At 36.7% G+C, this 24151-nt stretch overlaps 1 protein-coding gene across 4 annotated transcripts in view; it reads right to left on the bottom strand.

Annotated features, from left to right (window-relative positions):
- LOC110113948 (lariat debranching enzyme) overlaps positions 1 to 24151 on the bottom strand; it is a 35758-nt gene that overhangs the window by 6389 nt on the left and 5218 nt on the right. For all 4 annotated transcript variants that reach the window (XM_020846674.2, XM_020846676.2, XM_028693446.1 and 1 more), the window contains exons 4-9: positions 22351 to 22472; positions 21805 to 21998; positions 20946 to 21128; positions 20743 to 20861; positions 20479 to 20615; positions 6658 to 6777 (exon numbers count right to left, since the gene is read on the bottom strand). In XM_020846674.2, coding sequence (XP_020702333.1) covers positions 6658 to 6777; positions 20479 to 20615; positions 20743 to 20861; positions 20946 to 21128; positions 21805 to 21998; positions 22351 to 22472 — 875 coding nt within the window. The remainder of the gene's footprint in view (positions 1 to 6657; positions 6778 to 20478; positions 20616 to 20742; positions 20862 to 20945; positions 21129 to 21804; positions 21999 to 22350; positions 22473 to 24151) is intronic.

Below are 24151 nucleotides of genomic sequence, written 5' to 3'. Positions count from 1 at the left end.
TGCAAAAGATGTACTTAGAGTATTAAAGGAAAAAACTACAAATAATAAAAATAGTTGATGGTGGAATCAAAATGTGTAAGAAAATATAAAAACTAAGAAGATTTGTTATAAAAATTGGTTTAGCTGTAAAAATTTTGATAATTGAGAACTATATAAAGTGGCCCATAAGAAATTTAAGAAAGTAATTTGCAATGCAAAGATTTTAGCATTTAATGATTTATATAATATATTAGATGCTGAGGGAAAAAAATATGTATAAGTTAGCTAAACAAAGAGATAAGAGTAATAAGAATTTAGTTCAAGTGAAGTTCATAAATGATGAAGATCAAAAAGTGTTTTTGTTAGAAGAGGATATTCAACAAAGGTGGATGAGATATTTTGCTAAACTTTTCAATGAAGATTATGATAATGCGATTGACTTTAGAGACCTTAACACCCTAAATGAAAATAAAGATTTTTTTTATCAGCATATTAGTAAAAATAAAGTTAAAGAAGCTTTAAAGAAAATGAACTGTGGAAAAGTTGGACTTGATGATATCCAATAGAGGTGTGAAAATGCTTAAAAGATGAAAGAATTTCTTGGTTTACTAAACTTTTTAATATTATTTTGAAAACTAAAAAGATGTCAGATGAGTGGAGAATGAGTGTGTTAATTCTTTTTTTAAAAAAATAAAGGTAATGCACAAGATTGTACAAATTATAGAGGAATTAAGTTAATGTGTCATCATTTGAAACTATAGGAGAGAGTTATGGAGCATAGGTTACAGCGTGACACTAATGTTTCTCAAAATCAATTTGGATTCATGCCAGGTAGGTCTACTATGGAAGCTATACATTTATTGAGATGTTTAATGGAGAAGTATAGAGAGAATAAGGAGGATCTGCACATGATTTTTATTGATTTAGAGAGAGCATGTGATAAAGTTCCAAGAGAAGTGCTATGGAGAGTTCTACATAAGAAATTGGTTAATAATGCTTATATTCAAGTCATTAAGGATATATATGCAAGAGCTGCTACTAGTGTTCAAACACAACGTGGTTTAGTATTTTCCTAATTCAGTTGAATTACATCAAGGATCAACCTTAAGCCCATATCTTTTTGCTTTAGTTATGGATGTTATCACTAGACATTTGCGAGGGGTTGTACCCTAGTGTATGCTTTTTTGCTGATGATATTTTTCTTGTTGATGAGACCAGAGAGGGAGTTGAAAGTAAACTTGAATTATGGAGGTCAACCTTAGAGTCTAAAGGCTTTTGTTTGAGTAGATCTAAAACTGAATATACTGAGTATAATTTAGTAATAATAGATCTCGTGAGGGGAATTCTGACTTTAGGTGATCAAGTCATTAATAAGAGTACTCGTTTTATATATATTGGATCTATTGTTCAGAGTGATGGTGAAATAGATGGGGATATTATTAGTAGAATTCAAGTTGGATGGTTGAAGTGAAGGAATGCAACGAGCTTGTTGTGTGATAAAAAGTCCCTCTCAAACTTAAGAAAAATTCTATAAGATTATAGTGAGACCTGCAATGCTTTATGGTCCAGAATGTTGGCCATTAAAAGAGAAGCATAATATTAAGTTAAGTGTTGTAGAGATGAGGATGCTTAGGTGGATGATTGGCTTTACTCTTAGAGACAACATACAAAATGAGCATATATGTGAAAAGGTTAAAGTAGCTCTAATGGAGGATAAGATTAGATAGAGTTGCCTTAGATGGTTCGGTCACATAAAATAGCAGCCTTCCGATGACCCGATTAGAAATTAGATGTATTAGATTTGACTTATGTTAAAGAAGGTAGAGGATCTAAAAAAACCTGGTTAGAAAAATATTAGAAATGACCTTACTTTATTAGATTTGGATGAGAATTTGACTCTTAGCAGGACACAATGGAGAAAAAGGATTTATGTAGCTGACCCCACAGAGTCGAGTAAAGACTTGTTATTATTGTATATATCTTAATAGGATGTTTATGAACATTACAAATAATCTGCATACCATAAATATCTCTTCTAGCTTCAGCAGTGACAAAACCATGCTTGGTATTTACCCTACTTGAATTAATGTTAATTTCTTAATTTAATGAACTCGTGTTTCACCAAAATAATAACAATATAGCTACTTATTATAAATAGTGGACTTTAAATTTACACATATTCAGCTAGAGAAAATGATCAAAATGATATCTTGACTCTTTATGAAGGACCAAAATGATCCCAACTATATTAAAATATCATTTTGGCCCCTCAAGATTTTAGAAATGAATCAAAATAGTCCTATGATGGGATTATTTTGATTCTCATTAAAGGAATTGAGGGAATAAAATAGTCTTTTAATATAGTCGGAGACTATTTTGTGTTAGGCCGGTTCACTCTAAACTGGCCCAGCCGGCCCAAGGGCCAGCTCAGGTTTATAGGAGGCAGAACATGTCCGCCTCCCTTGCTCTTGCCCGCCCACATGGTGGGCCCCAACTAGACTAAGGGATTTCAAATTCAAAAGGAGGGGTGGCTAGGTCTTGGGAGGGAGATTAGATTAGGAAAGTGTTTGTATTAAGAGCATGAGATGTTTAGGGAATGATTATGTTTTGATTGATTCTCAATTAGTGTTTCTTGGCGACTTGAGCTCTAGACTCTCTTGTCTAGAGATTTGGGAGAGATGATCCTCCTCTCGAATTGAGGATCTCTTGTATCTTGTTTTCGTTATTGTTTGGCTTTAATTTTCCTACCGCAATATATTGTTTTGGGCTATTTTCACCCAGATTTCGCATTATTCTCGCTGTTTTTCACCAATTGGTGATAGGTTTGCTTGCGAACTCAGGTATTACCCTTAGGGTTACTTGCGAACTCAAGTATTTCCTATCAAATTGATCTTTCATAAATAGTTAAAGGACCATTTTGGTCCTTTTCTCTATTCAGTTATTTGAACATGGGTAACCTCTCTCTAAAATCCTGGACTAATTTGCAAGTTTAAATTCTCTTAACAATTCCCTGGTTAATAACTAAATATCTGGAGTTTGAAAATCAGTTTTTGAAATTTTTTGTTTTGAACAAAATCTTTTTCAAAGGGCTAGTTCAAGAATTATTTAGCAAATTTGTTCCTCAGCCCAGCCGGTTATCTGATTTATTGTTATACAACCGATCACAATAATTTATAAATACCAAACCTTCAGCACATGGTTGCAGCCCGGTCAAGAATAAGCAACCTTGAGTTCTCCCTGACCGGAGACAAAGAAGGGATCAAGAGTTCCTGCAGTTTCTCTATTGGTATTGAGGATGGTGTCATGGAGAGTCTAAATTTAAGTGCCATACATTCTTAGAATAAGTGTCTGGAAATAAAATTTTGGTTCTAGACGAAGGCCAGCAGGAGTTCTTTGGCAATCAGTGGTTTTCTCTTCCTCAGAGCTAGCAGTTAATGAGGCTCCTAGGTCAGCAGGTAGAAACATGGCCGCCAATTCCTAGATTGGCAGGTCGAAATGTGGTCATAGTGAATCCTCTGTTGTTGGCACTGGCTATCAGCTGTCAATGGGTCTCTTTGACATCGGAGTAGAGATGAGTGGCTTGGAAGTTGATAGCAAAGAACTTCTCAGTGTCACCAGTTTGCAGGTGGCCATAGTGAATCCTCTGTTGTAGCTATATATATTGTCTATTAGGTTTGTTTTAAGCCTTTGAAGTTAGATTTTGTTGAAATAGAAGAAAGGAGAGGATTTAAGAAAGAAACGGGTAGAAAGATTGACGACTAGATTATAAAAAAGTTACGAAAATATTTGAGTGGAAAATATTGATATCCTATACACTTCTTTGATAAAATAAAAGCAATTCTCATGTGCAGTTGTGGACATAAACTAACTTCAATGAATGACGTAAATTCTTATCTATTACTGCAATTTTTATTTTTCATTATTTTGCCTCATTATTGCTCTCACGTGCACTCTTTTTCCTAAGAACCTCTATCAAAGATGGTCACTGAGGTCTTAAGCGATAAATGTGAGCAATTATGTTAAAAATGATGGGAAGTTGAAGAAGAACAAGTCCAGTGACAAGGAGTTTGAGTGCAAAATGATGTAGATCGCGGATTACCTATACCAGAAAAAATCTATCCTATATTGGAGTTGAAGCCGACAGCCAAAAGCAAAAAGAACAGAAATCTCCTGGACAAATAATAGATGAGGCTACCCAAGTGGGGATGATCTTAGAAACTCAATCTCCTCCATTTATCTAGTAAGCCAATTTGCATAATGAACAAATGAAACTGAATTTGACTGAACACTTGAATAAACGTCAAGTCTTTTAGTCCATTCTTACGATAAAGGATGCAGAAGTAAATGTTGCCGAAAATATCACTATCTCTGCTAAATGACAAGTGGGAAAAAAATTAGAATGCTAAATTTAAAGGCAAGAAGAAATTTGTTAAAAGGAATAAGAAGAGGTCAAAGGAAAATATTTTCCTTAGGACCAGGTTGATAATTGGAAGAGAAATTATAAAAAGTACTTCAAGGAGCTTAAGTAGAAGAAGAATCAAAGAAAATAAGATTTTATTGTTCTAGAAGCATGTTTAGCATAAAATGATTTCTCCTTCTGAACAATTGATTCAATAGAAACTAATCATGTTTGTTATTTTTGTTGGCACTTAGTTCTTCAAATGAGTTAGCCGATGGGTACTTCACAATGTGAGGGATAATGGAGCTCTGATTTCAGCAAATAGCAGTGGCAATTAGATTGGATATACAAATAATAATTTCTTGTTTTGAACAATGTTTATTGCATTCCTGATGTTAAAAGAAATGTAATTTATATTTATAAGTTACGTGAATAATTGTTTGGAATTTATATCAATAGTAACACAGATTATTATTTTGAAAAATTATTTAAAAAGTCATGCTATAAATCTAGAAGATAGACTTTGTTTCTCAAAACATATTCCTAACTCACAGTCGAACATTGAAATATTCAAAACTGCTAGATCAATATCCAAAAGACAGTTTTTCATCATGATGATACATATCTGTGACATCTTACTAGATCATATTAACGTAAACAAAATTGAAAACTTACAAAATACGGCTTTTTTAGGAGATTTTAAAGGTAACCCTATGCTATTTGTCAATCCTTTCTAGAAGGTAAAATCACTAAGAGCTATTTCCTTACAAAAGATGAAAAAAACCAAACAAACATTCAAATATCTGTAGACTTGCAAATTTTCAAGTCAGAATTTTTTTCTGATGGGGCACCAATTAAATGTTTCAGATTTTCTCTCATTTTTTTTTTCTTATTTCGCTTGAGGCCAGCATTGGCAGCTTTCAAAAAAATCATTTAAATTTTTTATTTCAAAAAGACAAAAAATAAGATTATAAAAAAACCAATAATTTATAGCACATACTCTTTATATTCTAAAAGAGTCAAATGAGTATTTTGTTATCAATACAATCAAATATTTTTATTTTCTCAATATAAGTGATTAAAATATCGTTCATTCACTATTCTCTAATTCTATTTCGTAATAAAGCTATTTCAACTTATATTACATGCATTGATCTTAAAATAAATTATAAAATTTTAAATTTATCACGATAAAATTTTGATTATAATATCCAAATTTAATTTATTTCAATATAAAAGTTAGAACTATAAGGGGATCAATAAAATAATAAAAATTATAAAAAAGGGTCGGTTGGCTATGTATGCCAAACACATCTTTTAATTGATGGACACTGTATGTTTATCAAGACGTATGACCGGCATAATTTATGGATGATCTAAGGTTGACTTGCTTCACCAACCCTTTAAAAATAATAATAATAATAATAAAAGAATAAAAAATATTAATTATAATCCTATTTTAATAATAAATAAATAATAATAATATAAAAAATATAAAATTATAATCATCAATAACTCCACCCATGAAGAATGAGGTGGGTGAATATTTCATCACATTTATTAATGATTATTTTAGGTCCCATCATCCCCCGCTTTTTTTAATCACTTAAATAATAGTGGGCTTGAAAGCAACAATGCTGAAGATAGCAATCCCCATGGAAGCTCATGGTATCATGGGTAGTAGTGATGAACTGGGAGGAAGCCTCCCAAGTGGGTGAGGGAAATCAACGAAAAAGCTTAGTGGCTTCATAATTATCGGAGATCAATTTGTCAAATGTCAATAACTACTTAAGTGTAGATTGGTAAGTGAATCTGCCTTATTCTTTTTTTTTTCTTTTTTGGAAGTTAGATCTGCCTTATTCAGGAGATGCAATATAGGTAGCTCCAAAAAATACATTTAACGCCAAAGTTAACTTAACATTTCCAATAAACTTAAAAACTATGTCAGGCAACAGCAACAAATAAAGTCTACCGAACAGAAAAAAAGAGCAAGCTTTGCTTTGGATGTTGGCTCCTTTATCCAAGTGACACCAGTTCACCCAAACCAATTAGATCCAACTCCGATCTTGTTGTCTCTCAAAGATTTGCATGAGTTAAAAGTTTCAAGCAATAAAAAAATATCTTCTTTATCAACCCCATAAACAACATTAACTGTTTCTACAAATGAGATCACATATTGCATATGAAAATGGCAAACTACATAGTCATGCAGACGTTATACGAAAAACAACAAAAACATGGATTCAAAATGAACATAAGAAAATACATATAAGATGTACCTAAGGGGCTGGAAAATTCTGAGATTCTTTTTGGTGTGCTGAGTTCATCTGTGATATCAAGAAGATATGGAAGCTCTAAAAACTGCAAAAAAGATTCTGTTTGTGGATTTCGGTGATGACCTGCCAACAAAGAGCACATTACAATTGATAAAACAGAAATGACGACTGACTGTTAATATAGTGATGTTACAGAAGAAAAATATTGGGGAACAAAAACAGTTTGAGATTTCAGGCATGACTATCATCACCCTGCATCCACTGAAACATCCATGGAGAATCATTTTACACTTTTTTAGTACGAAAGATAAAATAGGTTGATGCAATTTCTTCAAGCATTTTGTTGTAGTTTTATCTAAAAACCCATATTTTCATCCAATTATATAAATTTTGAGGTTGAAATTTTTAAAGCGAAGATTATTACATCCCGTAGAAAAAAAAAAAAGTCAAATGTCCACCCTTTAAAGTCAAAAGAGGGCTAAAGACAGGAGCTAAATGGTGAAGTCGAGAACGATCCATAGAGAGAAAAAGCAAGAGAGTGATGCGGACATCCAACGGTGGACGTTACTCAATGTAAGAGACGAAGATCGACAATCGAGATCACCCCTTTTTTTATCTTAGTTTATTAATTGTATTTTGATTTAATTTTGCATCTCATTTTTACCCTTATTTAAGAGTCTTGTCTTATGTAAGCCCAAGGGGCAAAGTTGTCTTTTAGTTTCTTTTAAGGCTTAAATATAGAGACCCTTACTCTTGTATTAGACGAGGATGGATTATTAATAAATAAATAAAAGTTTGCACTTGTGTTCTTTGGAGAGAACTTGGGTGAGATTTCTATTGGAGGGAATCGGAGCTTCCACCAACCACGGGATAGGTCCGGGTTCGTGACTTGAAGTCCCTTGGAGAATGACAACGTATTACCCGTCAGCTGCAAGATGTGTCCGGGCTCACAGTTGTATCTTTCTTTCCCTAAATTTTTTTCTCCTCCTCCCTTAACCGTCGACCAAAATCTCCCACTTGCCACCGGCCGATTCTCCCACAAACCCCTCCAAAGCCACAAGCCTCATCCACTTTATTCATATCAACCGCCGGCCATAAACTCCTCCACCTCCATAGCCGGCCAACTACCTCACCCCTAGCCTCTTCCCTCCTTCATTCCCCTTCGTTTTCCTAAATTAGAATGAAGATAATTTGAAAAGAATTTTGAATTCAAATCCAATTAGTTTGAAATTCAAAACCTTTCCTAAATTACTAGATCTATTTTTGGAAAATTCTTCAAATCAAATTTCAATCAATTTGGAATTTTATTTGATTAAATTATATCCCTTAATTGAAGACTTGATTAATTTCCTTTTTCTTTCCACCCATAACCGGCCCCTTCTCTCTCTACCCGTTGCCCCTTCCCCTTTTGCTCTTGATTGGAGTCAATCTTGCTTGATAGCCTTCTTTCCTATTATGGATGTGTTTTAATATGGAAGGAATTTGAATTTAAATTCAAATGTATTTAAATTTTAAATCATTTCTCTAATTTAGTTATTTTATTTTAGGAAAGTATTCATATCAAACATATTTTAAATTCAAATAGGATTTGATTTAAATATTTCTCCCTAATTTAAGGTTCCCCACTTGGTAAGCATTTAAATCTCCCTCCATAAACTCCCAAGCCACTCTTAATGCCTCCCCCCCTAGTTATTTAATTCCTTAATTGGATATCCAATTATGGGATTTAATTAACCACCCCTTTTTCTCATTTAATTTTAATTTTCAAATTTCCCCCCCACCCCACCCGTTCTACATCAGTGAGAAACGGAGACAGAGAGAGTTAGAGTGGGAAAGAGAGGAAGATGGAGACAGAAGGCAAGAGAAGGAGAAAAAGAACGAATGAGATCATGGGAAAGATATTAAGAGAGCGGCCAAAGCCGTCTTCGTCGTTCAACAAGGGATGAAATTGTCCAACCCTGAAAGAAATTGGGTAAGAAATTGATCAACATGCAACAGGTCATGTCAAGCAAGATAACTCAAATCTTTAGTAAATAATTAAATTATATTTTATTGAAAACCCTATGTTTAGTTTGAAAAACTTAGAAAAAATTATGAGAATTTATTCATTAGAAGAAGGCAACATTTAAATAATAAATTTAGAAGTTCTAAAACGATCCAAAGAAGAGTATACTGAAGGTTTTTTTTAAACTACAATCCCGAAACGATCTAAATGAAACTGAGGAACGAACAATAACTCGATACATCAATGAACTAAAATGGTCAATCCAAAATCAACTAAATCTTCATCATGTAATCAAACTCGATGAGGGCTATCGTTGCATTGAAAATGGAAAAACAACAACAACGATAAACAATAAAAAATTTGATTCAACTAAACCTAAGCAATCACTAGGAAGTAAAGCTCAAAATTCACCAATAGTCATAGGGTCAACTTCATCAAATCCAAATCCAAGAACAAAACCTAATGAAACCCAAGTTAATGAAAAAGGAAAAGGATTGATAGAAGCAAAAACAATTGGACCCTGCTATAAGTGTGGCTTGTACGATCATCTATCAGCAGCCTATAGAAAAAATAACCCCCTTACCAATTACATTGAACAAGAAGATAACAATGAAAATTCAAAAGAGGTTAAGTCTAAACAAAAAAATGAGGAAGAGTTGGAAACAATTAATGTTGATGATGACCAAGGGTATCATTACTTAATTATTCGTTGAGTCTTGATCACCAGAATTGATGCTAGAGATAAATGGCCCAGAAGGAATACTTTTCGAACCACTCGTACTATAGGAGGAAAATTATGTACCCTCATGATTGATAGTGGTATTCGGAAAATTTTGTGTCGCAACTCATAGTTGATAAACTTAATTAAAATCAAAACCCTTACCAAGCCTTACAAGATATCATGGTTCAAAGGAGGAGAGATACTCACAATCGAAAAATTTTACAAAGATCAAGTATTATGTGACATCATGCCACTAAAAGTATAACATATTTTATTAGGTCGATATTATACCAGCTGGGCTGGCTGAACCGGTCCCTCCTGGACCGATTCACTGCTACAGAAGGTGGGCCCAAAGGGGGGTGGGGGTGGGGTAGAACAGGAGTGGGGCCTACTCATTGATTAGAGCAAGGGTTTAGGAGGTAGAACTCAAAATTGGGGGCTGTTTAGGCATTACTTAATTGTATTTTTCTTTAAGTAATTTTCTTTTGACTAGTGTTAGAGTTATCTTGAATTTGGGGGCTGAATTTGAGATCTAGGTTTTGGTTGTGGGCTCTAGGCTTTGGATAGAGATTTGGAGAGTTGAATCTTCCTCTCGAATTAAAGATTCATGTATCGATTTGTTGATAAATTCTTTTATTGTTGAACTAAAGTGATTACTCCTCTTATTCTCTACAAAGCTTGAAAAATCTGCTTCGTTTTGCTGAAATTTCTACACTATTGGTGGTTGTTTTCTATCAAATTGGTATCATACCACGTCGATTTAAGGGGAACCAATAGCTGGAAGGAAAGTGGAAGTTTTGAGGTGAGAATTAGGTCAACTAAAATCAAATTTTTTAAGAGAAAATTTCTGATTTTCAGAATCAGTTTTCATTCGTCCATGAAAAGATGGATGAGAGATTTGTCATCATGGAGTACATTTGTACATGTTGAAGAAACTACTTGAAGCCAAACCTAATCTTGCGACATCTGAAGCGAAGGAAACCATTAGCAACCATGTGAGAGGTGGAAACCCTAACTCGTTTAGGGAAATGGAAAATCCGGAAGTAGAGATCCTGGAGGGAGAAGATGAGATGCCTCTGCTAGAGCCGCTTTCTAGGGGGGAGAGAAGCATTGTGTACGAACGAAGGAGTGTTGATTTTGCAATGGGAAGGGAGGATTGCGATCGCCGAAGGGAAGAGCATGAAAATTAAGGAGCACCTCCTCTTCGAGGAATGGGCGGCTACAGTGGATTGTTGAAAATGCCCATTCCTCGAAGATGCCCATCTTTGAGGGCGAGGATGCACATGGGTGGATCTACAAGGTAGAGCAATACTTTGCGGTCAACGGGCTTACGGAGGAGGAGAAATTAACAATAGATGGATTGTGTTTTGAAGGAAAAGGACTGGCCTGGTATCAGTGGAGGGACTTGAGGCGACCAATCCGGAGTTGGAGAGAGTTCAAGGACAGCTTACTAGAACATTTTCGAACAAGTAGGGAAGGGGACTTCTATAAGCAGTTCTTCGCCCTGATAGAGGAGGGGACCGTAGTAGAGTACCGTAATTGGTTTGAGTACCTAGCTAGCAGGCTAGATCGGCTTTTTGAGACCGTACTAGATGGGAACTACATGAAGGGGTTCAAACCAGATCGAGATCAGAGCAGTTGTTAGAGTGATGAGGCAGCACAACTTGGGAAAGGCCAGGGAGTTGGCACAGTTGGTTGAGGATCAAAAGCATATGGAGAGGGGGACTAGAGGCAGTATCTCTGAGGGATCATACAGGATGACCACCACTTTTCTAGCCCCCAAAGGAGTTACACCAGGAGGTTTGCATGAAGTACCAAAGGAGAAGTCTGGAGGAGAGGGATATGGGAAAATTTTCAAGAAGCTTATTGGGAGGAGTTGCAGGAGAAGAGGGCAAGGGAATTGTGCTTCAGATATGATGAGAAGTACACGCCGGGGCATAGGTGTAAGGACTGAACTCTTCAGGTTCTCACCGTCTATGATGACGAGGAAGCTAAAGAGAGAGGTGAGAGTGGGCTAGTGGGGGAGGAAGAGGAGAAACTGCATCTAGACATGGAGGAAGTCTCTCTAAACTCAATGGTAAGATTCAACCCAAATCACACCATGAAAGTGAGGGGAGAAATAGCTAGCAGGGAGGTGGTGGTGCTGATCAATAGTGGGGAAACCTACAATTTCATCTCCAATTAGATTATAGATATGTTAGGGGTGAAATTAATGGATACCAGGGGCTATGGGGTGATGATGGGCATGGGGAAGGTGGAGATGGGTAGAGGAGTATGTAGGGGAATAGTGTTGACTATTCAGGGAATCCATATGAGGGAGGATTTTCTCCCATTGGAGTTAGGGAGCACTGATATCCTGGTGATGAAGTGGCTATAGATCTTGGGGAATACCAAGGTAAATTGGGGAGCACTAAGGATAGAGCTGGTGGTAGGGGGGAGGATAGTGATTCAGGGCGACGTCAAGCAATCCAAGACCAGGGTATCTCTCAAATCTTTGATTAGAACCATACAGAAGGGGAGGGAGGAATTTTGGTGGAGTTGCAACGCTTTGAAGGGGTGATGAGAGAGACATTCCTCTTTCTGTACACTCGTACAATAGTTCAATGAGTTTTTTCAGCCAACCTAGGGCCTACCCCCATAAGGAGAACTGAATCACGTCATTATCTTGAAGGAGGGTGTGTCACCGATCAGTGTTCGACCATGCCGCTATCCACATATTCATAAGGATGAGACTGAGAAGCTAATTCGTGAGATGTTGGAAGCAAGGATCATCAGATCAAGTGTGAGTCCTTTCTTTAGTCCAGTCTTACTAGTCAAGAAGGATGGAAGCTGGAGATTTTATGTGGATTACAGAGCCTCAAACAAGGAGACAGTGCCGGAAAAGTTTCCTATTCCTATGACTGATGAGCTACTGGATGAACTAAATGGAGCAGTGGTGTTTTCCAAGTTGGACTTGAAGTCAAGCTATCATCAAATAAGAATGAAAGTGGAAGATGTTCAAAAGACGGCTTTCAGGACACACGAGGGGCACTACGAGTTTTTGGTGATGTCATTTGGGTTAACTAACGCCCATGCTACTTTCCAGCCCCTGGTGAATAAGGTGTTCCGGCAATACCTCTGAAAGTTTGTCTTAGTTTTATTTGATGACATACTAGTGTACAGTAAGACTGAAGAGGAGCATATGGGGCACTTGAGGGTGGTTGTAGGAGTTCTACACGAGCACAAGTTGAGGGCCAACCAAAAGAAGTGCAATTTCGCATAAGCTAGTGTGGAGTACTTGGGGCATGTGGTATCCCAGGAGGGAGTGGTGGCTGATCAAACCAAAATTGAGGCAATGCAAAAGTGGCCTCTACCTAGGATCCTGAGGGAGTTGAGGACTTTCCTATGGTTGACGGGATACTACCAAAGATTTATGAAGGGATACAACAACATAGCCTAGCCTTTGATAGAGTAGTTAACGAAGGGTAGTTTTTTGTGGGGAGAAGCGGCTAACCAGACTTTTGAGAGACTGAAGAAGACAATGACTACAGTACTAGTTTTGGCCTTACAAGATTTCAGTCAGATTTTTGTGGTGCAGACAGATGCATCCGGATATGGGTTGGAGGCGGTGCTGATGCATAATCATAGGCATTAGGCCCATAGAATACTATAGTCAAGTAATGTCAACCAGAGCTAGTTTGAAGTCAGTATATGAGAGGGAATTGATGGCCATTATGTTGGTTATCCATAAGTGGTGCACTTACCTTCTTGGTCGACATTTCATTGTCATGACAGATCATAGAAGCTTGAAAACTTATTAGAACAAAGGATGGTGACTGAGAAGCATCAGAAGTGGTTGTCCAAACTGCTAGGCTATGATTTTGAGATCCAGTACAGGCCAAGTTTGAAAAATAAGGCAGTCAATGCCTTATCAAGATATGTTGGGGAGCTCCAGGAGATGGTCCTTTTAGTACCACTGATGGTTGATTGGGGAGCTATCAAAGAAGAGAGTATGCGGCATAAGGAACTGAGGAAGATTAGGGAGGATTTGAGGAAAGATGTGAGTAGTCACCCTTGGTACTCACTTTAGGGGAAGAGACTCTTACATCAAGGGAGGTTTGTGATGCCACAAACTTTCATCCATATTTCCCACCTACTGCATGAGTTTCATGGGAGTATAGTGGGAGGCCATTCCAGGGTACAGAAGACATACAGGAGATTGGTTGTTGAGCTATACTGGAATGGAATGCATAAGGATGTGGAGGAGATGGTGGAGAGGTGTGCAGTGTGCCAGAGAAACAAGTACATGGCTATGGCTCATGGGGGGTTACTACAACCCTTAGCACTTCCAAAAAGGGTATGGGAGGAAGTGTCCATGGATTTCATAAATGGCCTACCACGATCGTAGGGATTCACAATCATTATGGTGGTGGTTGATAGGTTGAGTAAGTACGTGCATTTAATTCTCTTACGGCACCCCTACACCGCCGTGACAGTGGCAGCAGCATTCATCATGGAGGTGGTTAGACTGCATGGAATTCCAAAGTCAATAGTTTCTGACCGAGACAATGTGTTTCTCAGCCAGTTTTGGAGGGAGTTGTTAAGGTTACAAGGAACAGTTCTTAAGAGAAACACTGCCTACCACCTTAAGACGAATGGGCAAACATAGGATATCAACATAAGCTTGGAGATTTACTTGAGGTGTTTCGCTTCTGAAACACCACGATTAGCATGTGCTAAATATCGGTATAATAACTCGTACAATTAATCTTCTCAAATGACCCCTGTCAAAGTGTTGTATGAAAGGGACTCTCCACACTTAGTGCACTTTGGAAAAAGCACATCAATTTTTTCAGTAGAGCAGTACTTGGAACAAAGGGATAGGGTGTTGGAGGAGTTGAAAAAACACTTGTTGAGGGCACAATAGATTATGAAGAAGCATGCATATGCACATAGGAGAGACATCCAGTTTAAAGTGGGGGAGAAGGTGTTATTAAAATTGCGGCCCTACAGGCAGATGACAGTGGCCAATAAGAGAAACGAGAAGTTGTCCCCGAGGTATTACGGCCCTACAAGATATTGGACAAGAATGGAGCAGTGGCATACATTTTGAAGTTACATCAATCTGCCACCGTACACCCAATCTTCCATGCGTCACAGTTGAGGAGAGCTCTAGGGGCCCCATGCAGTTAGTGCAGAGTTACCGGCAAAATTGACTGAAGAGATGGAAGTGGTGTTAGAACCATTGGAGCTAACAAAAGTTAGTTTGGGTAAAAGAGGGAACAAAGAAGTGCTGATTAAATGGAGGGGCCTACCCAACTTCAATGCCACCTTGGAACCGTATGAGATGGTGAAGCATCAATTTCCTTCATTTCACCTTGAGGACAAAGCGAGTCTTTGGGAGGAGGGTAATGTTAGACCAGCTAAATTGGTCCCTCTTGAACCGGTCCACCTCTACAGGAGGCTGCCCCAAGGGTGGGGTGGGGGGGTGGCACTCATTGATTGGAGCAAGGGTCTAGCAAGGAGAATTCATAATTAGGGGATGTTTAAGTCTTAATTAATTGTATTTTGCTTTAAATAACTTCCTTTTGGCTAAGATTAGGGTTATCATATATTTGGAGGCTGAATTTGAGATCTACGTTTTGCTTGGGGGCTCTAGGCTTTAGCTAGAGAGCTGGAGAGTTGAATCTTCCTCCCAAATTGAAGATTCTTGTATCAGTTTGTTGTTTTCTTCTTTTATTGTTGAAATTGAAGTGATTATTCCTCTTATTTCTCTACAAAGCTTGAAAAATTTGCTATGTTTTGTTGAATTTCAGTTGGTGGCTGTTTTCTATCAGTCGACCTTGGCAATATGATCATACGATCATTCATAATGGTGCGAAAAATACTTACACTCTGACCCAAGGCAACAAAGAGTTCACTCTATATCCCCAAAAGAATATTTTTTATCCTCTCACTAAACTTGTCCAAACAACCTCAAATTTACCCACTCCCAAATTGCTTCTCAATACAAATGAACTCAAAAACTCGGAAATAATCTATATTTTGGTTGGTAAAGAGACTGATGAAAATAGAAAAAAAAATCCCTAAATCAATACAACCTCTAATCAATGAATATACAAACATTAAAAAAATGAATATACAAACATAACTCCTAAAGATTTACTTGATTCCTTGCCTCCTCTGAGAGATATCTGATGGACTAGCTAATTTGGTTGTGAGGGAAGTAAAAAGTTTCCTAATCAAAAGGGAACTATTTAGGAAGGTTCTTAATCAAAGTGAATTAACTAAGAGATGTTTCCTAATTGAAGATTTGGGGACTGATTTGGAGATGATTAATTAGGAAATATTTCCTAATTGAATAGGGCTGATATTTGGGTGTTGATTTGGAGGGGATTAATTAGGAAATATTTCCTAATTGAATAGGGATGATTTGGTGGCTGATTTGGAGGGAATTAATTAAGAAATATTTCCTAATTAAAGATGACAGATTTATGGGCTAATTTGATAGCTGATTTTGGAAGGGAAATAACCAAGGCAATAGGAGGAAATTGGGGGAAGGCTGTTTGGGTATTTATTGTTTATTGTTTGCTTTAAATAGGTGGTTTTCCTAGGGTTAGGGCATCTTGAATTTGGCTGAAATTTGAGATCTCTTAGGTTTAGGTTTTTGGGCTCTAGTGGCGTCTAGAGATTTGAGAGAGATAGATCCTCCTCTTGAATAGAGGATCAATTGTATCTTGGTATTTTCTTTCCACTCTATTTGATTTCTTGCAATAAAATTATTGTTTTTTGTGGACCGTTTCTATTGTTTTTACCAATAGTGTTAGGTTTTACTTGAAATCTTCAAGTTCTTCCTAGCAAATTGGTATCAGAGCAATTTCCTGGGCTGAAATAGAAGTCTTCCTCGATGATTTATGCTACGTTTTCCTCTCCGATCTTGCTGTTTTTTTGTGGTTTGGAGGTCGGATTCGCGTCAAACTTGTTGCTCTTTGCAATCGGAGCCTAAATCCTGGTTCCCATGGCGGGAAGAAAAGTAGAAGTATTGGATAGGTAGATCGGACAAATGAAATATGAAATTTCATATCTCCAAACTCAAGTTTCATTTAAAAAAAGGATATTTCAATCATCCATGATAAGCTCGATTCAAAATTTTCAATCCTAGAGGATATGTTGAAGAAAGTGCTCAAAGGACAAACAAAAAGATCATCGTCGGAGGTGAGGGTAGGTGCTAACATGCAGGGAAGTGGGGGAAACCATAATTTAGGGATGATGAGGGAGGATCAGGATGTAGAAGTTTTGGAGGAAGAAGATGAGATGTCATCTTTGGAGCGACTTCCAAAGAAGGGAAAGAGTGAACAGGTGGGCTTTTTGGTGGAGCTCAAAAATTTGAAAGAAGAAAAAGATGGGGAGAGGATAAAAGCACCATATATGATTCTACCACCCCTACGACAGTATCGAGGTGTGTTCTAGCAAGTTCAAGGGTTGATTCCTTCGCGAGAACGCAAGTATATCATCATCTTGAAGGAAGGAATCTCACTTATCAGTGTTCATCTATACCGTCAACCCCAAATCAAGAACAAAGAGATTGAGAGATTAATCAAGGAGAAGCTTGAGGCAGGGATCACTCAACCTAGTGTCAGCCCATTTTTCAGTCCAATAGTATTAGTCAAGTGCTTCAACAGCAGTTTCGTTCGTTCCACCTTGAGGACAAGGTGGCATAAGGAGTATTGATGGACTAACTGATTTGATTGTGAGGGAATTAAAAAGTTTCCTGATCAAGATGGAGCTATTTAGGAAGGTTCTTAATCAAAGGGAATTAATTAAAAGATGTTTCATAATTGAAGATTTGAGGGCTGATTTGGAAGGGATTAATTAGGAAATGTTTCCTAATTGAATAGGACTGATTTGGGGGCTGATTTGGAAGGGATTAATTAGAAAATGTTTCCTAATTGAATAGGGCAGATTTGGGGGCTAATTTGGTGGCTGATTTGGAGGGGATTAATTAAAAAATATTTTCTAATTGAAAATGACAAATTTAGGGGCTAATTTGAGAGCTGCTTTGGGAGGGAAATAACCAAGAAAATATGACGGAATTGGGGGAGGGTTGTTTAGAAATTTATTGTTTATTATTTGTTTAAATAGGTGATTTTCCTAGGGTTAGGACATCTTGAATTTGGCTGAAATTTGAGATCTCTTAGGTTTAGATTTTTGGGCTCTAGCGACGTCAAGAGATTTGAGAGTGAGAGATCTGCCTCTCGAATATATGATCAATTGTATCTTGGTATTTTCTTTCCGTTCTATTTGATTTCTTGCAATAAAATTACTATTTTTGTTGTTTTCCATTGGAGTTGTGGACCATTTTTGTTGTTTTTACCAATAGTGTTAGGTTTTACTTGAAATTTTCAAGTACTTCCTAACAATATCCAACACAATATTGATCGTGTACCTGGAGCAAACTTATCCCACCTGCCTCATTATTGTAAGACTACTACTGAACAGAAGAACTATGCAAACAAGCGACTGAAGTCTAAACTAAAAGATTAATCCGAGAAAGCGTGAGTCTATATGTCGTCCCAGCCTTGCTTACACTGAAAAAAGATGGAATTTGGAGAATGTGTGTTGACAGTCAGGCAATAAATAAGATAACTATCAAATATAGGTTTCCTATTCATAAATTTGATATGCTCAACATGCTTAGTGGTGCCAATTTTTTTTCTAAGATTGACTAGCGAAGTTGATATCACCAAATCCGAATACGTCCCGGCAATGAGTGGAAAACAACCTTTAAAACAAAGGAAGGACTCAACGAATGGCTAGTCATGCCCTTTGGCCTATCAAACGCACCTAACATGTTTATGTGAACCATGAATCATATCTTATGTCCCTTCATTGAAAAATTTGTTGTGGTTTATTTTGATGACATCCTGATTTATAGTACTTGTCCCAACGGCCATCTTGAGCATGTGAAACAAGTCATCAAAACCTTAAGAGAACAAAATTTGTACATCAATTTAAAAAAGTGCTCTTTCATGACTCATTGTTTGACTTTTGTTGGATATATTGTCACTGCATATGGTATTATAGTAGACCCCATTAAAATAGAAGCGATCCGAAGTTGGCCGACTTCGAAAAATATTAGTGAAGTTAGAGGATTTCATGGATTAGCCTCTTTTTACCGAAGGTTTATGAAAAATTTTAGTACTTTGATATCGCCCATCACGGATTGTCTTAAAAAGGGAAATTTTTGGTAGGCCCCTGAAGCTGAAAAAGCATTTCAACTGATTAAAATAAAAATGAGTCAAGCACCTATTCTTAGGTTACCAGATTTTGACAAGATTTTTGAAGTAGACTTTAATGCATCCTATATTGGCAAAGGAGCTGTCCTTAATCAAGAGGGTTGATAACCGATCCCGATATTCAACATATGATGTAGAATTTTATGCAATTGTCAAAGCCCTAAAATTCTGGAGACATTATCTTATTCAAAAAGAATTTGTGTTAAACTCCGATCATGAAGCACTACGATATTTAGGGTCTCAAAAAAATGTAAATCGAATACATGTTAAATGGACATTTTTCTTACAAGAATACACATTTCATCTTGAACACAAAGCTGCAGTCGTAAATAAAGTCGTTGATGCCTTAAGCAGGCAAGCCCACTTATTAGTAACTCTTCAACTAACTGTGGACTCCCTTGATTCTTTGAAAGATAACTATGTCACAAACCCAGACTTTAAAATTCTTTGGGAATCATGTTGTACTTTAGGAATTGACCCCACTGCTCAATTTACCATTCAACAAGAATTACTATTTAAGGGAACTAGGCTCTGCATCACCCAAAGCTCTTTACATGAAAAACTCATCTAAGAACTTTATGGTGAAGGATTAGGAGGACATTTTGGTCAATGAAAGACTATAACCTTAGTTGAAGAACGATATTACTGGCCCTACATGCAAAAGACATACATCCATATTTGTAAAACAATGTAAAACCTGTTACATTCAAAGGAACAATTCAGAAAACTAGTTTATATACTCCTCTCCCGATTCCAAACAAATACTAGGAAGATATCACTATGGACTTCATCTTAGGATTACCTATAATAGCCTGAAAATTTAATTTTGTGTTCGTTGTCGTTGACCGATTTAGTAAAATGGCACATTTCATTCCTTGTAAGAAAACCTCTTATGCATCTCATGTTGCTGATTTATTTTTTAAAAAAATTGTGCAACTGCATGGCATTCCTTGAACTTCTACATCTGATAGGGATACTAGGTTCTTGTCATTTTTTAGAACACTTTGATCGAAATTAGGAACTACTCTGCAATTCAGTAGTGTTTTATCATCCACAAACTGAGGTAATAAATAGAAGTTTGGGGAATTTGTTTTAGGTGTCTTGCCGGAGAAAGCCCTTCCTAATGGGATTTGATTTTACCCCAAGCCGGTTTAACTAAACCAATATTACTCAATTTTCCCCTATTAAAGTTGCAAGAGGGGACATGGGGTGATAGGATAGATGTGGAGGCCATAGACTAGAACTGAGAAGGCGAAATCGAGAGCAAACCACAAAGAGAACGAGCAAGAAAGTGACAGAGACCGAGAGAGTGAGAGATAGGGAAGAGGGGATAATAAGATGATGACAAAAAGTCAGAGATGGAGAAATATAAAGAAAAAAATGGAGAGGAAGAGATAGATCAATAGAGGGGTAGTCTCCTTCGATTTCTTTGACAAGTAATGAGGCAATCCAACTCTGAAAAAAGCTGTGCGAGACATTAATCGACAGACAATAGGCCAAGCCGAGCAAGTTAGGTGGTTTCTCTTTTTCTCGAAATTTAAGTAAATAATTAACTTAAATTTTATTGAGAAACCTTCATTGTCATTACCTAAATAACACCAGTTTAAAAGAAAGAAACAAACATTCACTGCGAGAGGTATGATTATGCACATAAGCTTTAGCATTGGGAGCCTTCTAGCACATACCATATAAAGAATCTATAATGAGTTAATGAGGAGACATTGTTATCCACCTAGCCGCTTCTTATCCACCATAGTATAATTGGAAGGATGGACATATTTCACAATGGACATAAAAAAGCATTTTTTTGTTAAAAAAAATACCGGATGGCACAGTGGAGCCTGGCTTATTTGGATCAAATGAAGGTACCGTCTGTGAGAACTCAAAAGGCTTTGCCCCTCTAACATTCAACTTGTTCTTCACCCAATATCGAGAATCTTGATTGTCAAGATGGTCGCTCCTGATAAAACCGCTCAAATTAAATTAGCGTTGTTTGTACATCGACTTAAAATAAAGTACGGATATTTTTCCAAGAAAAAAGGTAAGCAAATCTTGAGATGTAAAGGTGGGAAAAATTATTAACCTACTTAAGGCGTAAGTACTCCCGAGATAAATGGAATATGTTGTTAAATTTTCGTGTAATAGCAAGCCACTCCTCGTCATATTGAATCTCGGGAGGTCCAGGGTCCGATTTTATTTCAATGATCTAAATGTGCAAAGTCAGAAATCTTGAATTTGCCAATCCAAACGGTGAACAGAGAACCAAACATTAGAAACTAGGGACAAACACCTGCAGGAACCTGCGCCCAGGAAGGCACTTATCAAGTGCAAGAAACTTGGTGATAGGTCCATTTTCTCCATGCTGGATGATTGCTGGAAATCTACAATGAAGATGAGCTGAAAACCAATAAGGTGGTTTCAGTTTATCAAGCAGCTCTGCTGCTGGTTTACTGCCAAGGGTTTTCAACCTTACCTAAAAGATCAGCAGTATCATACAACATCAAAATGCAATCTGAAAGAACCTTGACAGGTAACAAGTATATAGCAATGAAAAATTACAACAAGAGTTCTCCAATGCCCTGTGTTTTGTGGGAAAGTATATGGATGAGGCGTACAAGTTATTTCAACAAGGAAAATTCTTTCAATAAACAAGGATAAAAGGAGAAAATTGCCATAAACTATTTGACAATTAGTCTCCACGTTTGGCATGTGCAACTTTGATCAATCCTCTGCTAAAAAAAATAGACCCTAAAAAGGGTTTGGCTCATGCTAGGTTAACAAATACCAATCAAAAGACGAGATAAAGTTAAGAAATTATGAGAGAGGAGAATTATTAGCTCCTCTCCCAACCTACATCACACTTCCTAGAAGTGCATAAACCAACACTTCCTACTTTTTCCCTTTCCCTCCCTGAACGTAAACCCTCTTGCCTCACGCTTAAGACTTTGCCCAACCAAGTACAACAATTCCAAGAGTTTAACGAGGCATCAGATCTTCATCAGCACAACATAATATGAATAAAACCAATGAAGCTACATAATTTATGAACGTGATTATTAGATTAACAACCAGCTTACTCTGAGAGTAAACATGTTTATCCAATAACTTAACATGAATATGAACAAGATTATAAACAGCACTTGAGGTACCTCTTCTTTAAAATAAGGCTTCTGTTGAACAAGTTTTTCCCAGTTTCCATAATCAGTGATCCCAAGAGGCCAATCATGTGACAGGAAAATATCTATCGGTTCCGCAACATGCATCAGCTTCAGCACATCATACTGCCGTACATGGTATACAGATCGAATATTGTTATCATCATATGGAGGCCTCTCATGGTGACCTGCTCGGAAATGAAGTAGTTTGTTGGTTCAAGGCTAGTAAAACTAATGAAAGTTAAACTTGCTCCAATATAATATTCAAAATTTGCTCTAATGTCCTTCAAAGATGAAACAGTTCAGAGCAGAAATTAATAATCTTGCACAAGCCACAAGTTTGCGCATGCTAAATTAACGGATTTTATAGCTTGTGCGCAAAAAGTGGTGCAATAAAGTCTCACCTGTGCAATGAAAAATACAGGTGTGATAGATAACGTTTATGAAATGAATGCAGAGTATGCAACCTATTATGAGAGCTAGATCTATTCAACAATTTATAGAAACAGTAACAAGGAATTACTGTAAGCCAACACTTGCCTAAGTAGTAATCCTTGGATTTGTAAATACCAGAAAGCCCACCAATACGGATGTTACCAAATTTGATCACTCCAGAAAACCCCAAGAAATATATATTGGGTGCTGCCCATCCTCCATAGTACCTAAGGAGCCACCAAAGTAAACAACTACATCTTAAAAAATTAAAGAAAATTGAACATTTCATCAGCTAGTACTCAACTAATTATGAGTGTGTTTTTAATTGATCTTTAACATGTTCATCAACTACTACAAGGTGACCCCGAATCCTTCACTTATCAGCATGCAATATGACAATTGATAATGCACCGCCTATTACCAGTAGCTTTGCAAGCATGCAATATGACAATTGATAATGCACCGCCTATTACCAGTAGCTTTACATATGCATCCAACATATATTGACTACAGTCTCATTCTAGTTAAAATTTAGCCATTATTATTATTAGCAATTCATTCCTTGAATCAATAAATAACACAGCCCAAGCGATAAAAATTTTAGCTTTAAAAGCCCTAAAAGAATTCATTTTTTGTCATTGAAACTACATACAGGCACGTGAAACTCCTTGTTCTCCACGTATGTAAAGCAATGAAGATAAGATTTGCTCTAACTAGATAACAATGATGATAAGTCAATCATCAATGTTGATACCACACCGCCAGAATCTTTGTACTTGTTATGGGCGAGGGAAAAAAATCCTAGTGTTAGAGCTTTAAAATGCTAAACCGAATTATTGCTTATTTGCTTGTTGTTTCCTGTTGGTTGCATTCAAAACTGTCTTCATTCCTTTTTGTTTCATGTTTGTATAAGATAATCTTGTAAAACCACAATGCTTTCTTGAAAACTTCTCAAAAAGGATTAAGCTTTAAAATAACTTCCTTCACCTACAAGGCCAAAGTTTTATGTAAATGGCGTCATGTAATTTTTAATGAAATTATTATTTTCTCAGATATCTTGATGGCTCAAAAAACAAGAATGATTTTACAAATGAAAATCTTCCCTGAGGGAGGGATTGATAGTTTTAATCTATGTTGCACCGATACGGATACGGCGATACGGATACGACACGATACGGATACGGGACACGCCAATTCTTAAAAATACAGGATACGGATACGGCGCGGATACGGCATTATAATATATAAATAATACATAAAAATTAATAAAGTAATCAAAGTGTAATATTTGAAATGACAAAAAATTTGAAATAAAAGTAAGTATTAAGTATTGAAATGTCTAGTACAACAACAAAAACAAGAAGATAAATTGCCCAACACATGAAATTTCAACTATTCAATAGAAGGAATGATAGGATTAGCTTCTTCAGTGGTTTGTCTTTGAGTTTCTATATCATCTTCAATAAATATCATAGCTTCTAATTCAGGCTCATCAAGTGAAAGATTAGCAATTTCTAATATTCCCATATCCTCAAGAGATTCAAATCCATCTCCAGCAACATCCCACATCCTGTTGTCTCCTTCCATATAAGTTGGAGTTTTCCTTGAGAGAAGTCGAAGGTTTGTATGCACGTAAACTAAATCTTCAACCCGTTGTGGAGTAATTTTATTTCTCTTCATTGATTGGATGAATGAGTATGTGCTCCAATTTCTTTCACAACAGGATGAGGATGAAACTTGGCCAAGCAATTTTATGGCGATTGTTTGAAGTAGAGGTGCTGAAGCTCCATGTATAATCCACCACATTTTCGGATCAATTCTCCACCTATCACGCAATGACTCTTGGTCACCAAAAATTTAAGTGAAAGTGTAGATATATTGCGACTCTGCCGGGGGTCCAAGGGGG

Source organism: Dendrobium catenatum, unplaced genomic scaffold (genome assembly GCF_001605985.2).
Source record: "Dendrobium catenatum unplaced genomic scaffold, ASM160598v2 fragScaff_scaffold_289, whole genome shotgun sequence".
Lineage (NCBI taxonomy): Eukaryota > Viridiplantae > Streptophyta > Magnoliopsida > Asparagales > Orchidaceae > Dendrobium > Dendrobium catenatum.
The sequence above is the reverse complement of the archived record's forward strand: the minus strand, read 5'-3'. Positions and strand labels throughout refer to the sequence as shown.